The 11,994-nt window shown below is 37.6% G+C and overlaps 1 protein-coding gene across 1 annotated transcript; it reads left to right on the top strand.

The window, feature by feature from the left end:
- The first annotated feature begins 209 nt into the window (after positions 1-209).
- LOC147498384 (uncharacterized) lies at positions 210-686 on the top strand. Its single transcript, XM_086563221.1, has one exon. The coding sequence runs from the start codon at positions 210-212 to the stop codon at positions 684-686; it is 477 nt and encodes a 158-aa protein (XP_086419347.1).
- The last annotated feature ends 11,308 nt before the right edge of the window (positions 687-11,994 follow it).

Here is an 11,994-nt window from a genome sequence, read left to right as displayed (position 1 = left end):
GGCCTTGGTTCATGCTGCCCGACGTCTTAAGCCTTATTTCCAGGGACGAGTCGTCAAAGTTTATACCGAATATCCATCGCGAAAAGCTTTTTCGCAATCTTTCGAGAATCAAGTTAAGCCTCTCATGAGAATGGGAAAGTTACCTTAACACTTATAGCATTGTGTTTGAAACTCGCATAGCTGAGAAAGGACAAGCTTTGGCTTCGCTAATGGCTGATTTTCCAATTGAGGATATTCTTATGTCTGACGTAATACTAGACGAAGAGAATGTCATCGACAACACGCCATTACCTCTTAGGGACGATGATTTGCCAAACTTATCTGATGTATCTGCTGATTATTGTATTATTTACACTGATAGTTCGCATAATAAGTATGGCTCCGGTATTGGGTGTGTAATCTTGCAACCGAATGGAGAAAAAATTGAGAATTCAGTGCATTTGGGTTTTGACGCTTCAAATAATGAGGCCGAGTACGAAGCTGTCATTTGCGGCTTGTGCACTGCTCTTCACTTGGGGGCGACTAAGCTACAATTATTCACAGATTCTAAGTTAGTCGCTAGCCAATTTGGTGGATCGTATGCAGCTCGTGACGATAGAATGGCGGCTTATGTGGACTTAATTCATCGGGTTGCTCGAAATTTTGATTCTATCAGTATTGTGCAGCGTCTGCGTCATGACGTGTGACATGCGGATTCTCTCGCATATTTATCCGTGGCAGTTAAGTCAGATAAGCCTCGCCAGATTACCATTGAATTTCAAAAGGAACCGAGTATCGATCTGCCCATCGAGGATGTGCGCGATATGTACATCACTCAGAGTTGTTTTTTCATTCAGACATTTTCTAAGGAATCACGTCATGCCAATTTGATATCTCCTGTGCTGACTAGGAAGTGCAAGCGTGATCTTAATAATCAAGCTATCATTGCAGAGGAAACGCTTGATCCACAAGTTATGCTATCAGATGACCACAATGATCCTGTTAATGATATTGTCTCGGTCCATACCGACGACGATCATGAAGTGGACAATGCTCCAGAGGTTCCTGATATAGAGCTAAGTTTTCCGCTTACACCTTGTGACGAAGATGATTAGCGTCTTCCTTATATCACATATTTACATGATCACATCTTGCCTCCCAATCATAAAGTGGGTGATCGTGTCAAATGCGATGCTTGGAAATATTGTCTCATATCTACTTCGAACGGTCTGTTGCAACTTTATCGCAAAGGCACAAGTTTTAACCCTATGCTTCGTTGTCTCAGCAGAGCTGAAAGTTTGCTCGTCTTGGCGGAAATTCATTCAGGCCTATGTGGGAACCACTCCCGGGGGCGAAGTCTCGCTCATAGAGCAATGACACAAGGATACTGGTGGCCGTACATGCAAAAGGATGCTAAGCGTTTGTCTGAGAAGTGTGTTCCTTGTCAGAAATATGCTAATATGGGAAATCTTCCAACAATGGAACTTCATCCAATCTTGATCCCTTGGCCGTTTGCAAAGTGGGGTCTTGACATCGTCGGTCCTCTTCCGAAAGCTCCTGGCAGTGTTCGTTTCTTGCTCGTCGCAACTGATTATTTTACCAAGTGGGCTGAAGCTATGCCCTTAGCCCAGATCCATGCTTCAGATGTTAAAAAATTCTTATGGTGAGACATTGTTTGTCGTTTCAGTATTCCAACATCATTGACTTCCGGCAATGGCAAACAATTTGATGCTGAAGAAATTCGACCATTTTGTTCTGACTTGAGGATTAATCACAATTTCTCGGCACCATACCATCCTTAAGCTAATGGACAAGCTGAAGCTACTAACAAATCCATTCTTGCAATGCTCAAGCGACGACTTTAGCAAGCCAAAGGAAATTGGGTTAAGGAACTTCCTACGGTTATGTGGGCTTATCGAACCACACCTAAGCATTCAACTGGATTTTCTCCGTTTAATCTTGCTTACGGTACGGAAGCGGTCTTGCCTACAGAGTTGATGACACCAACCACACGAACTTCTAACGTGGAATTGGAGTCGAATGACCAAGCACTTGCTCAAGCCAAAGCCTTGATAGATGAGACAAGAGATGTTGGTCTTCAACAGTTAATTCGTTATCAAGCTGATATGAAATGAAAATATGATAAGAAAGCTCGACTTAAAGTGTTTGAGAAAGATGACTGGGTACTCTGTCGAAAGACGAGGTTGATAGATTCTAATAAATTTGGAGAAAACTGGACAGGTCCATACATCATAGATCGCCCTGCCACCAAAGGATCTTATTTTCTCCGAGATTTAGATGGGAATGTTCTCGATAAGCCGTGGAATGCGTTTCATCTGCGCAAGTTCTATAAGTAGATTTTAGTTATGTTTTTTCCATTATCCTGGAGAAATAAAATAATACAATATTTAGTTTGTTTCCAGTTCAGGCATGTATTTTCCGTTGTTATATTTGCATTTTTTAAGACTCGATAATCAATAAAGAAGTAGTTCTTTCACTTCAGTTCTAATGGTATGATTTTGGTTCTAGCGAACCTTATGCTCGCTTAGTCGTATTATTGCTACGACAAAATCTGACGAACTTACCACATTTAATTTCGTCAGGCTAAATTGAACGATTTTACGCTCGCTTAGTCAGTTACTCGCGCTATGTCAACATCTGATGAAGTTACCCCATTTCGTTGCGTCAGTTCTGCATCGGAACATTTTTTCGCTCAATCTAATTTTGCAAGCTTAAAGTTAGTATTAGGGGCGTTTTATTCTATTTCGAGTCATCTATATAATTCAACAACATTGTCAATTTTCCACAGGTATGTTATCTGACATCACAATGATATTCAATTGCCAACACATACTTTATTTTATTAAAAAAGAATCTTTAGCTCTATGGTATTACAAACGCACAATCACATGATCATTGGTTTGGGCAAATCCAATGGTTCCTTACAAACTTTTCGCATATACAACTCGTACAAATCTTTGTAATTCATCTTCTCACATTCTAGTTCATCTCCCGTTTCTATTAAAGTCTATGTCAATTGTCTTACGGATGATTTACAATGTGCCATTTGCACGTGATCTTGGCCGAGCCGCTCGTTTAAATCTGTCATTCGCTTGTTATTTTTCTCTGCCTCTTTTTGCGCACGTTTAAGTTCCTGATCTTTGGTCGCCACGAGTGACTTTAATTCTATCACATATGCTTTTAAGTGTTTGTGTTCTTCCATTATCTCACAGGCTTTCCCAAAGTCTTCGTACGATCTCTGCTTGGCTTCTTCCATCCGCTCGGTTAAGTTTTTGTTTTCGTCTTCTAAGTCTCTATTGGTTCCGCTTAACTCTTTGTTTGCCTCTTCCAATTTTCGGTTGAGTATCTTCACTTTCTCTATTTCTTCTACGGCATTGACTTCATTCGGAACGATACTTTTCTTCGCAACTTTTTCATGAATTTCTTTGGCCCGTACTACCGCCATTTTAACCTGCGGCGAAAAATATCTGATTTCATCAATCTTTCAGACTTGAACATAAGTTTGCAATAACTGATAAAAAAATACTATCATACCTGGTTCATACTATCGAAAATCATTGACACTGCTCTATCATATTCTCCAATGTTCTCCGTATTCTGGTCACAGTTTTGATATTTTTCGATCCCCTCCATTGGCGTGGTCCCTGGCGATACTTTCGCTTCGTCTTCCAGACTTGAACATCTTTGCTTCATCTACCAATTTCATCGGTTTAGTGTTGGACATAAATTTCTTTACCGTCCTAATGCAATAGTAAAAGTCAACGGTCAACTTACTGTTAACAGATTATGTGGTTTTCTTCCATGAGTAGTATTACCCCTGACAGTACTTGCCAGTGGTGGTTGGATTCTTTGCTCCTGCATTTTGTTTTGTCGTTTGTTTTCTTTCACCGAGTTTGTGTTCTTCGATGCACTATCTTTTGTAAGTATCACTATTTCGTTCTTTTCCCCGCCATTCTTTTCCTGTATATACCAAACCAGAGCGAGATATTACATCTCACCACACTTTTACATATCTATGTTTTCTACGGTACATACCTTTTCCTCTTTATGTTGAGAATGTATTATATTTCGTCTGGGATGTTTTGTGCATTGTAGTCTCGTCCCTCGAGGCATCATACATTGTAATGTTGGTTGTCTCTCTTGGTCTCCGTTCGCCCGTTTTCTTGTGGAACATCTTCTTTTGTACAATTCGCTATTTGTGCTTGGCAAGCTCAGCACTAGTTCTCACTGTGTTAATTCCGTTCCATCTTCTTTTTTATTATCGCTATCGCTGCCAAATATTGCATTTCTGAGAATCTTCTTCTTCTTCGCCATTTCACTATGTGTCTCCTTGAACCTATCGGGCTGTTGTTCGTTACCCCCATAGTGTCGGAAATCAACAATATCATCAAAATAGCTCAGATCTACCAATCTTTCGTCAGAACATTCATGAAAGAAGAAACGAAGGTTGTTCTCCACTTCCTTGTCCAATTCAATGTCTGGTAGTGTACTCGCATTTTCTGTTAGACACAAAATAACTCGTGTTAGTCAACAGTTTACTCGTAGTACAATTTTCAATACTTATGTTTTGGCTTACCTCGAAACAGTTAGCATACCATGGTGCAGAAAAAATCGCATACAGATGCTCATCAGGAAAAGAGTCCGGTATGGACTCAGAATCACTATCATCGTCATTTGTTAGTCTAGATAAGTGGTCAGCAACTACATTTTCGACCTCTCTTTTGTCCTTTATTTCTAATGTGAACTCTTGCAAGAGAAGAATCCATCGGATTAATCTCTGTTTAGCATCATTCTTTGCGAGAAGGTACCTAAGGGCTGCATGGTCCGTGTAAACTAAAGTTTTAGAACCAACCAAATAAGGACGAAACTTATCTAAAACATAAACGACATCTAAGAATTCTTTTTCCGTAGTTGTATAATTCCTTTGAGTATCGTTTAGAGTTTTACTAGCATAATAAATAACAGTGGACTTATTATCTAGTTTCTGTCCCAAAACAACACCAACAACATAATCACTAGCATCACACATGAGTTCGAAAGGTTTAGACCAATCGGGATGTTGTATAATAGGTGCAGAGGTTAAGGCAGCTTTTAAAGTTTCATAAGCCTGTTTATAGATAAAATTAAAATCAAAGATGGCATCCTTTAAAAGTAGATTAATTAAAGGCCTAGCTATTTTTGAAAAATCTTTGATAAAACGTCTATAAAAACCTGCATGGCCTAGAAAGGCTCTAAAATCATGGATAGTCCGTGGTATAGGTAGAGACGCTATCTTATCTAGTTTGGCCTTATCTACTTCGATGCCATCACTAGACACAATGTGACCTAGCACTATTCCCTTTTTCACCATGAAATGACATTTTTCCCAATTTAAAACCATACTTTTCTCTTCACACCGTGTCAAAACCTTAGACAGGTTAGACAAGCAGTCAGTGAAAGAATCTCCATAGATAGAAAAATCATCCATGAAAACTTCCATGAAGCGCTCTACCATGTCACTAAATATATGAAGCATACACAGCTGGAAGGTACCAGGAGCATTACAAAGGCCAAAAGGCATTCGTTTATAGGCATACGTTCCAAAAGGACATGTGAAGGTAGTCTTTTCTTGGTCATCAATATCAATAATAATTTGAAAATAGCCAGAGTAGCCATCTAAAAAACAATAAAAAGCATGACCAGCTAGACGTTCGAGCATCTTATCTATAATTGGTAAAAGAAAGTGATTCTTTCGTGTCATGGCATTTAAACGTCTGTAATCAATACAGATCCTCCATTTTATAGGACCATGTGTGGAAACATATTCACCCTTAGCATTACGTATCATGGTAATCCCTGATTTCTTAGGAACTACATGAATGGGACTTACCCATTCGCTATCGGAGATTGGGTATATGATACCCGCATCGAGTAACCGTAAAACTTCTTCCCTGACCACCTCTTTCATGGCAGGGTTCAAACGACGCTGAGGTTCGCAAGAAGTCTTTGCGTTATTCTCCAAATGTATACGATGAGTGCAAACATTAGGGTCAATTCCCTTAATGTCGTCTAGGGACCAACCAATCTCAGAACGATATTCCCTAATCACCCTAATCAAACGTGCATCTTCCTCCTCAGATAATAGAGAAGATATAATTACCGGATGACTACCATCCGGATCAAGTTGAATATACTTCAACTCAGAAGGAAGAGGTTTAAGCATCGGTGTGGTGGGAATGCCGATAAAAGCTTCTGGTGGTTCCTCATCTTGAGTAGTGAAGACTTGTTTAGGTAGCAGGTCTTCAAACTCAGTAGATGGAGCAACAGAAGGGTATATGGTAGGTGTAGACATGAAGAGGGCATTGACTTCCTCTACGTAGGAGTCGTCCTCAAAATTTGAACTTCCAAAGGAAAGGAATTTATGTAGCTGGTTTTCTGGAAACATGTTATTAAAATAATCTTGAGCTAAGCTCTCGATCATGGTAACCTCCCCATCTACAGACGAATCTAGTAACTATTTCATCATTTTAAAAATATTGACCTCAACAAAAAGATGGCCAAAAGACAAGGACATCGAACCATCGTGGCAATTTATAAGCGCGTTGGCAGTTGCCAAGAAGGGGCGCCCTAAGATGATCCGAACAGAGTCGTTAGTGACTTCTGTATCGAGGATAACAAAATCAACAGGATAGTAGAAATCTTGAACCTTAACAAACATATTTTCAACCACACCCTTAAGATACTTAATAGACCGATCCACTAATTGCAACGTCATTTTAGTAGGTTGCATCTCTTGTAGACCTATTTGTTTGTATAGATAATACGGGAGTAAGTTAACACTCGCCCCCAGGCCTAACAAACACTACAGCAGATGGGGTCTGTTGCAACACACTATTTTGCCACGCCTAAAATTTGTTGCAACAAGTCATCTTTTACAACACCATGTGGCATTGCTAAAGGTTATCCGTCTTAATAGAATTTTCATTTTGGGAAATACCTAGAGCGACGCCTTGAGCGTTGAAAAAGTGTTCGCTTAAATTTATGAAAAATAAGAAAAATAATTAAATTGGAAATGTTCATTTTTTGGCAACGAGTGTGGTGCTGCTATAGATTAAATATCTATTGCAACACCCTTGCCATCACTGGTAATTCTAGGATAGACTATGTGTAGGCCCTTGTTGCGACGTTCTCGGTGTTGCCAATGGGCTTTGGTTTGGGCGGATAAATTCTTTTTGGCTTCAAATATTTTTCGTGCTCCAGTTTTCATGTTCCCGCTTGCAAGTCATAACAAAATTAGAAATACCATAAAAAAAAAAACCCTAGATTGCCGTCTCTCTCCATCTAAACCGAAACTTCTTTCCTTTATCTCCAAAACTCATCCTCTTTCTTCACATCTTCAAAGCTTATCTCTCCTCCACCCTCAACCTCCATTGTTACTGACTTTACTTAGGTGAGAAGATTGGACACCGATATTTTGTTCGCGACATAATAAGATGTCCCACCAATATTATCGAATATATCATCATCGAGATTGTAAAGCATACAAGACTTCGTGGCACCGCTCACTTATCCGCCCTAAAAATGGCGCGGCAGCAGCTTATTCTGTGTGAGTTGTGTCGTCAGTTTGTTTATGGATGATTATTAGAGAGTTAACTCGCTCGCTCTAGCCTCCTTTTTTTGTTCATTTTTTTGTAGATGTAGCGGTGGCATCAGTGCTTTCGTCCAAACTCAACAACAACACCACTTATTATTGTTCCCTCATCATGATAATACTCAATATAATTCCATATTTTTCAGAGGTTCAGTTTTTTTGGAGCTTCACACACTTGTTAATTTCTGTTTCCTTCTACCATGTTCGTTTTTTGCACGTTTCCATCTCATTCCTTGTATCACCCAATTCTAATTTTTATTTGTTATCTAATTCAGTGAAAAAAGACTTTAAAGAATAATTTATTTTAATAGCTTTGATTGATAAGGAAGGTATTATGCAGCAAGTTTACATCTATCTTGTTCATTGTGATTGTTTTCATGTTCCACCATTTTAATTAATATACGATGGCGTTATATAAGCATTTTGATGTAGACCACCTTCTGTGGTGCTCTTTATTCATCTCTGTCTGTTTTCTTTTTGGCAGCACAAAGGAGGCTAAAGGTTTGTCAACTAAAGGCTAGCTTTTGGGATTCCATCAGAGAAGGGTAAGTGACTTGTATTGAATAATTTGGTATTTCTAGACTGTTGTGTCATTCTAATAGTCACAATATCGTGCAATTTTCTATTTCTTAAATAATTAACTACGTACTACTCTCGGTACTTCTTACATTTTTTTAATGTTAAAGTTGGAATGTAGAGCCACGATTATACAAGATAATTACATCTTAATAGAGAACAATATCATCCTATCACAAAAATAGAGAGTTCAGTCCATCTAATTCACACTCTGTGTACAAATGAATGAACAATCTTTCTCTTGCTCGGATTTACTAGTTATCCACAAAGCTTAAATACTCTCTTTTTTTTTTCTTAGCTTATTTGTGCACGGAATGTAAATCAACTTGCTTGTTGGTGTAGATTTTTGAAGAATAATACAACACAACTTATTGAACCACCGTCATCACCACCTGAAGAGGAAGAACTATTACCTCAAGAGATTGTTCTTTCTAAAAAGCACAACCAGATGGCACAATCAACATATTCTATTTGCTTCAGGTGGAGATGTGGACGCATATGGTCTTCAAGCCTTATCCGATAAGGTTTAATTCTATTCTTGAGACTTTAAATTGATAAACTGCTTTCCTGCCAATTGTTGTATGTACATCTATACCCGTGTCACTGTGTGAAATGGAAATGTATCATGTATGTAAAGTGCAGCTATAAAGTTCACATATTCAATTTTCTTAGATAAGTTCTGTTGTGATCTTTTTATTTAAAACAACGAGGTGTCTGTTGACACATTTCATTCCATGGTTATTAGGTGGGATGGCCTCGATGCCACCTTCAAAAAGTAGCGATGGCTCTAAAAATACTTATATGGTGGCAACTTTGCATTCCATAAGAGAAGATCTTCAGACAAAGGTATACATACATAAGGATCGCATCAGTGGCCCATCTAATATCATGTTTTCTAGTGTACCAATTATTTTGAGCTGATTTTTATGCTTGATATATTCAATACCATTTGCAGCTGAGATCTATTTAAATAATGATGAACATCTTAGTGTACTTGGAGAAGCTATTTGGCAGAGAGAATTGATTAAAAGGAGCTTATTGGCTTGGCTCGCGCTACATTAGATCATGCATTCAATGCCATAATATGGGATGTACTCGTTGATCTTACCTATCAGGGTCTATACTATGTTGCTAGGAAGCTGCCTACTTGTTGATAATTGAATTGAAACTTAATATATTGTAAGCTTTTAACTTGGAATTGCTTTTTAGAGCCAAGGTCTTGGGAAGGCACTTGTCGAACAGATGATAAGAGCTCTTCTGCGAAAGGATATTGGCAACATAACCTTGTTTGTCGATAGTCAAGGTATGCCACTTAATTTTGTTTGTGGCATGCTAAAGTCAGCTTTTTTTTTTTTTTTTCTAGCTTTCCCAACATATGAGTTCCTAGGGAAATTTAGTTTTAGGCTTGTTGCTAGGTCCTATACCTTTGAGGATGGTGTCTTAGTATTTCAACTTGAGGTGACTAGAGTTCGGATCTAGGATTCCCAGTGTGCAAACCAAAGTGATCATTCTAGACCAGCTATTCCTCTTTCTCGTGAAAGTCATCCACCAAGAACTCTAACAGATTGCAATGCAATATTTTGCTCAACAAGTAGTCACTTGTTGGATCCTCTCTGGCAGTTTTCGGACATTCTCACCGTTGACAAGATATACTAGAAATATTAAAAATATTCTAAGGTGAACCGTCGTTAAGACCAAAAAGCATAAACTTACTAATTAACATACCAAATCGGTTATAATTAAAATTGCCTAGTAGAGCGGGGTGTACAACTAGTAAAGACAATGTAATACAACCTTGAAAGTTTATTAGTTGTTGGTAGCAAAAAGAAGAAAAACTTAATAAGTTGGTGTGGCATGTGTACTATTTTCGTTTGTGATGTCAAAACTGATTTATACAATTATTTTAATTGTAGTAGGAAACATGGAAAGAGTCTTCATCGACCGACAATCCAGGAAAGAGTCTAGTGACTTTTCAAAGACATGTTGAAACACTTATCACCCTGTATGCGAGAAAGTACTTGCTATGAATTTAATTGGTAGTAGAAGGATAATGAAAAATCTAATATTAGGTTTAAATCTTTTTATCACGGTTACCTTATTCTTCTTCAGAGAATCCTCTGCAGTAGAAACTTTCTCCGCACATGCTTTCTCTAATTCGATTAGTAAGGTTTTCTCTTTCTTCCCTAAAGAGCAAACAAGTTCCCACCTTAAAATTCTGGTTTAAGAACAGGTAGTTTAAAACATAATGGAAGAAAGGGCTTTGTTCTACTCCTCACATTGTTGTTCATGACGGCTGAACAACCTTTTCTCTTCTTCTTCATATTTCCCATTAAAAATATACATGTCTTACATATGTCTTACCTTTTTTTATTAAATTTGGCTTTAGATATAAACTGGATTAATCCTAGCCCCCAATAACACACATATATTGTGATACATATTTCACTTGTTGCTTTTTGTGCTAAGGCTACCTGAACCTTATAGCAAGGTTTTTTTTTTAAGCATCAGGAGGAAGTTTCTTGAATGTGCATGAACCTCTAGTCTCGGGGAGAAATTCGTTTCACTTTATGTTATATACTTGAAAGCTAGCCTACATCTTGGATTGTGAGTCACAAAGTTGTGGATACTAAAAACTATGTATGTATGACACGATTTGGTGTGAAATTGGTATAGCGAAAGTATCCACTAATAAGGTGCTAAAGAGTGAAAGCGAGTCAAGATCTTGACTAAGAAAACTTGTGATAGTTATTATTATTATTTTTTTTTTATCAGCAAGCAAGATTGTTAACGGGGGCCCCTACCCCTTTATTCATAATAAAAAGCTTCTGAACTGGATTACAATCTCTCATACTCTCTTCCTATTACATCATCATCTATAATTTTCATTACATCATTAGAAAAAGAGTATATACTAATATCTACATATGCCTCATCAGGAATAGTACTAGCTAAAGAATCCACTAGTTTGTCCGCTTCTCTGTAAATTTAGACTATACTGAATTCCTCCAGCTCTGTCTCCATTCTTCTAATGCTTCTCATCATCTTGTTCGCTTCCCATGGAAAAACAGATTTATGTATAAAAGCTATTATATTTTGATAATCAGTTTGTGCCTGGAGTTTCCTAATGTTTTACGCAATTGCTAATTTTATACCTTGTTCCACGCCTTGAAGTTCCACCAAAGCAATAGTGTTATATTATGACCTTCCTTTTGCTGCTGCCATGACTCTCCCCCTTTCATCTCTGAGCACAACTCCCCATGAATATTTCCCATGCATTGCTTACTTGCATTTTTGCTTCAATCTTCTTTTAATTTGGATAATTATACTTACTAATGTCTCTTTTCTTTTCCAATTTGTTGCTTGTATCAGATAAGCAGATTGGTTGATGGTATATTGATAAAGAAAACTTGGGTGGATGTTGTTGAATCGGCAGATTATGGAAATTTGGCCAAAATCTTATTTTTTGAAGAACTAATTTTATTTAGTTGATGGCTTTGAAGATTTTGTAATTCAGTGTATTGGAAGAGTGTAATTGTATGGATGCTCAAATAATGATTTTGGATGATCTTAATTAATGAAATATATTTTGCTATAATTTATTGTGAATGAATACATCTGATTGGTGTTTTTAGTTTAATCATAAATTGTATTGGGCGGGTTTATATAAATTGAAATGATTCAAAATAATGCATAATACCTATTATATATATATGAGTAAACCCATTTGCAACGCCGAGCTTGTTGTAAAAGAATTAAGGTGTTGCAAATGTGTTTAAACAATTACCGAC

This window comes from Coptis chinensis, chromosome 5 (assembly GCF_015680905.1).
Source record: "Coptis chinensis isolate HL-2020 chromosome 5, ASM1568090v1, whole genome shotgun sequence".
Lineage (NCBI taxonomy): Eukaryota > Viridiplantae > Streptophyta > Magnoliopsida > Ranunculales > Ranunculaceae > Coptis > Coptis chinensis.
The sequence above is the reverse complement of the archived record's forward strand: the minus strand, read 5'-3'. Positions and strand labels throughout refer to the sequence as shown.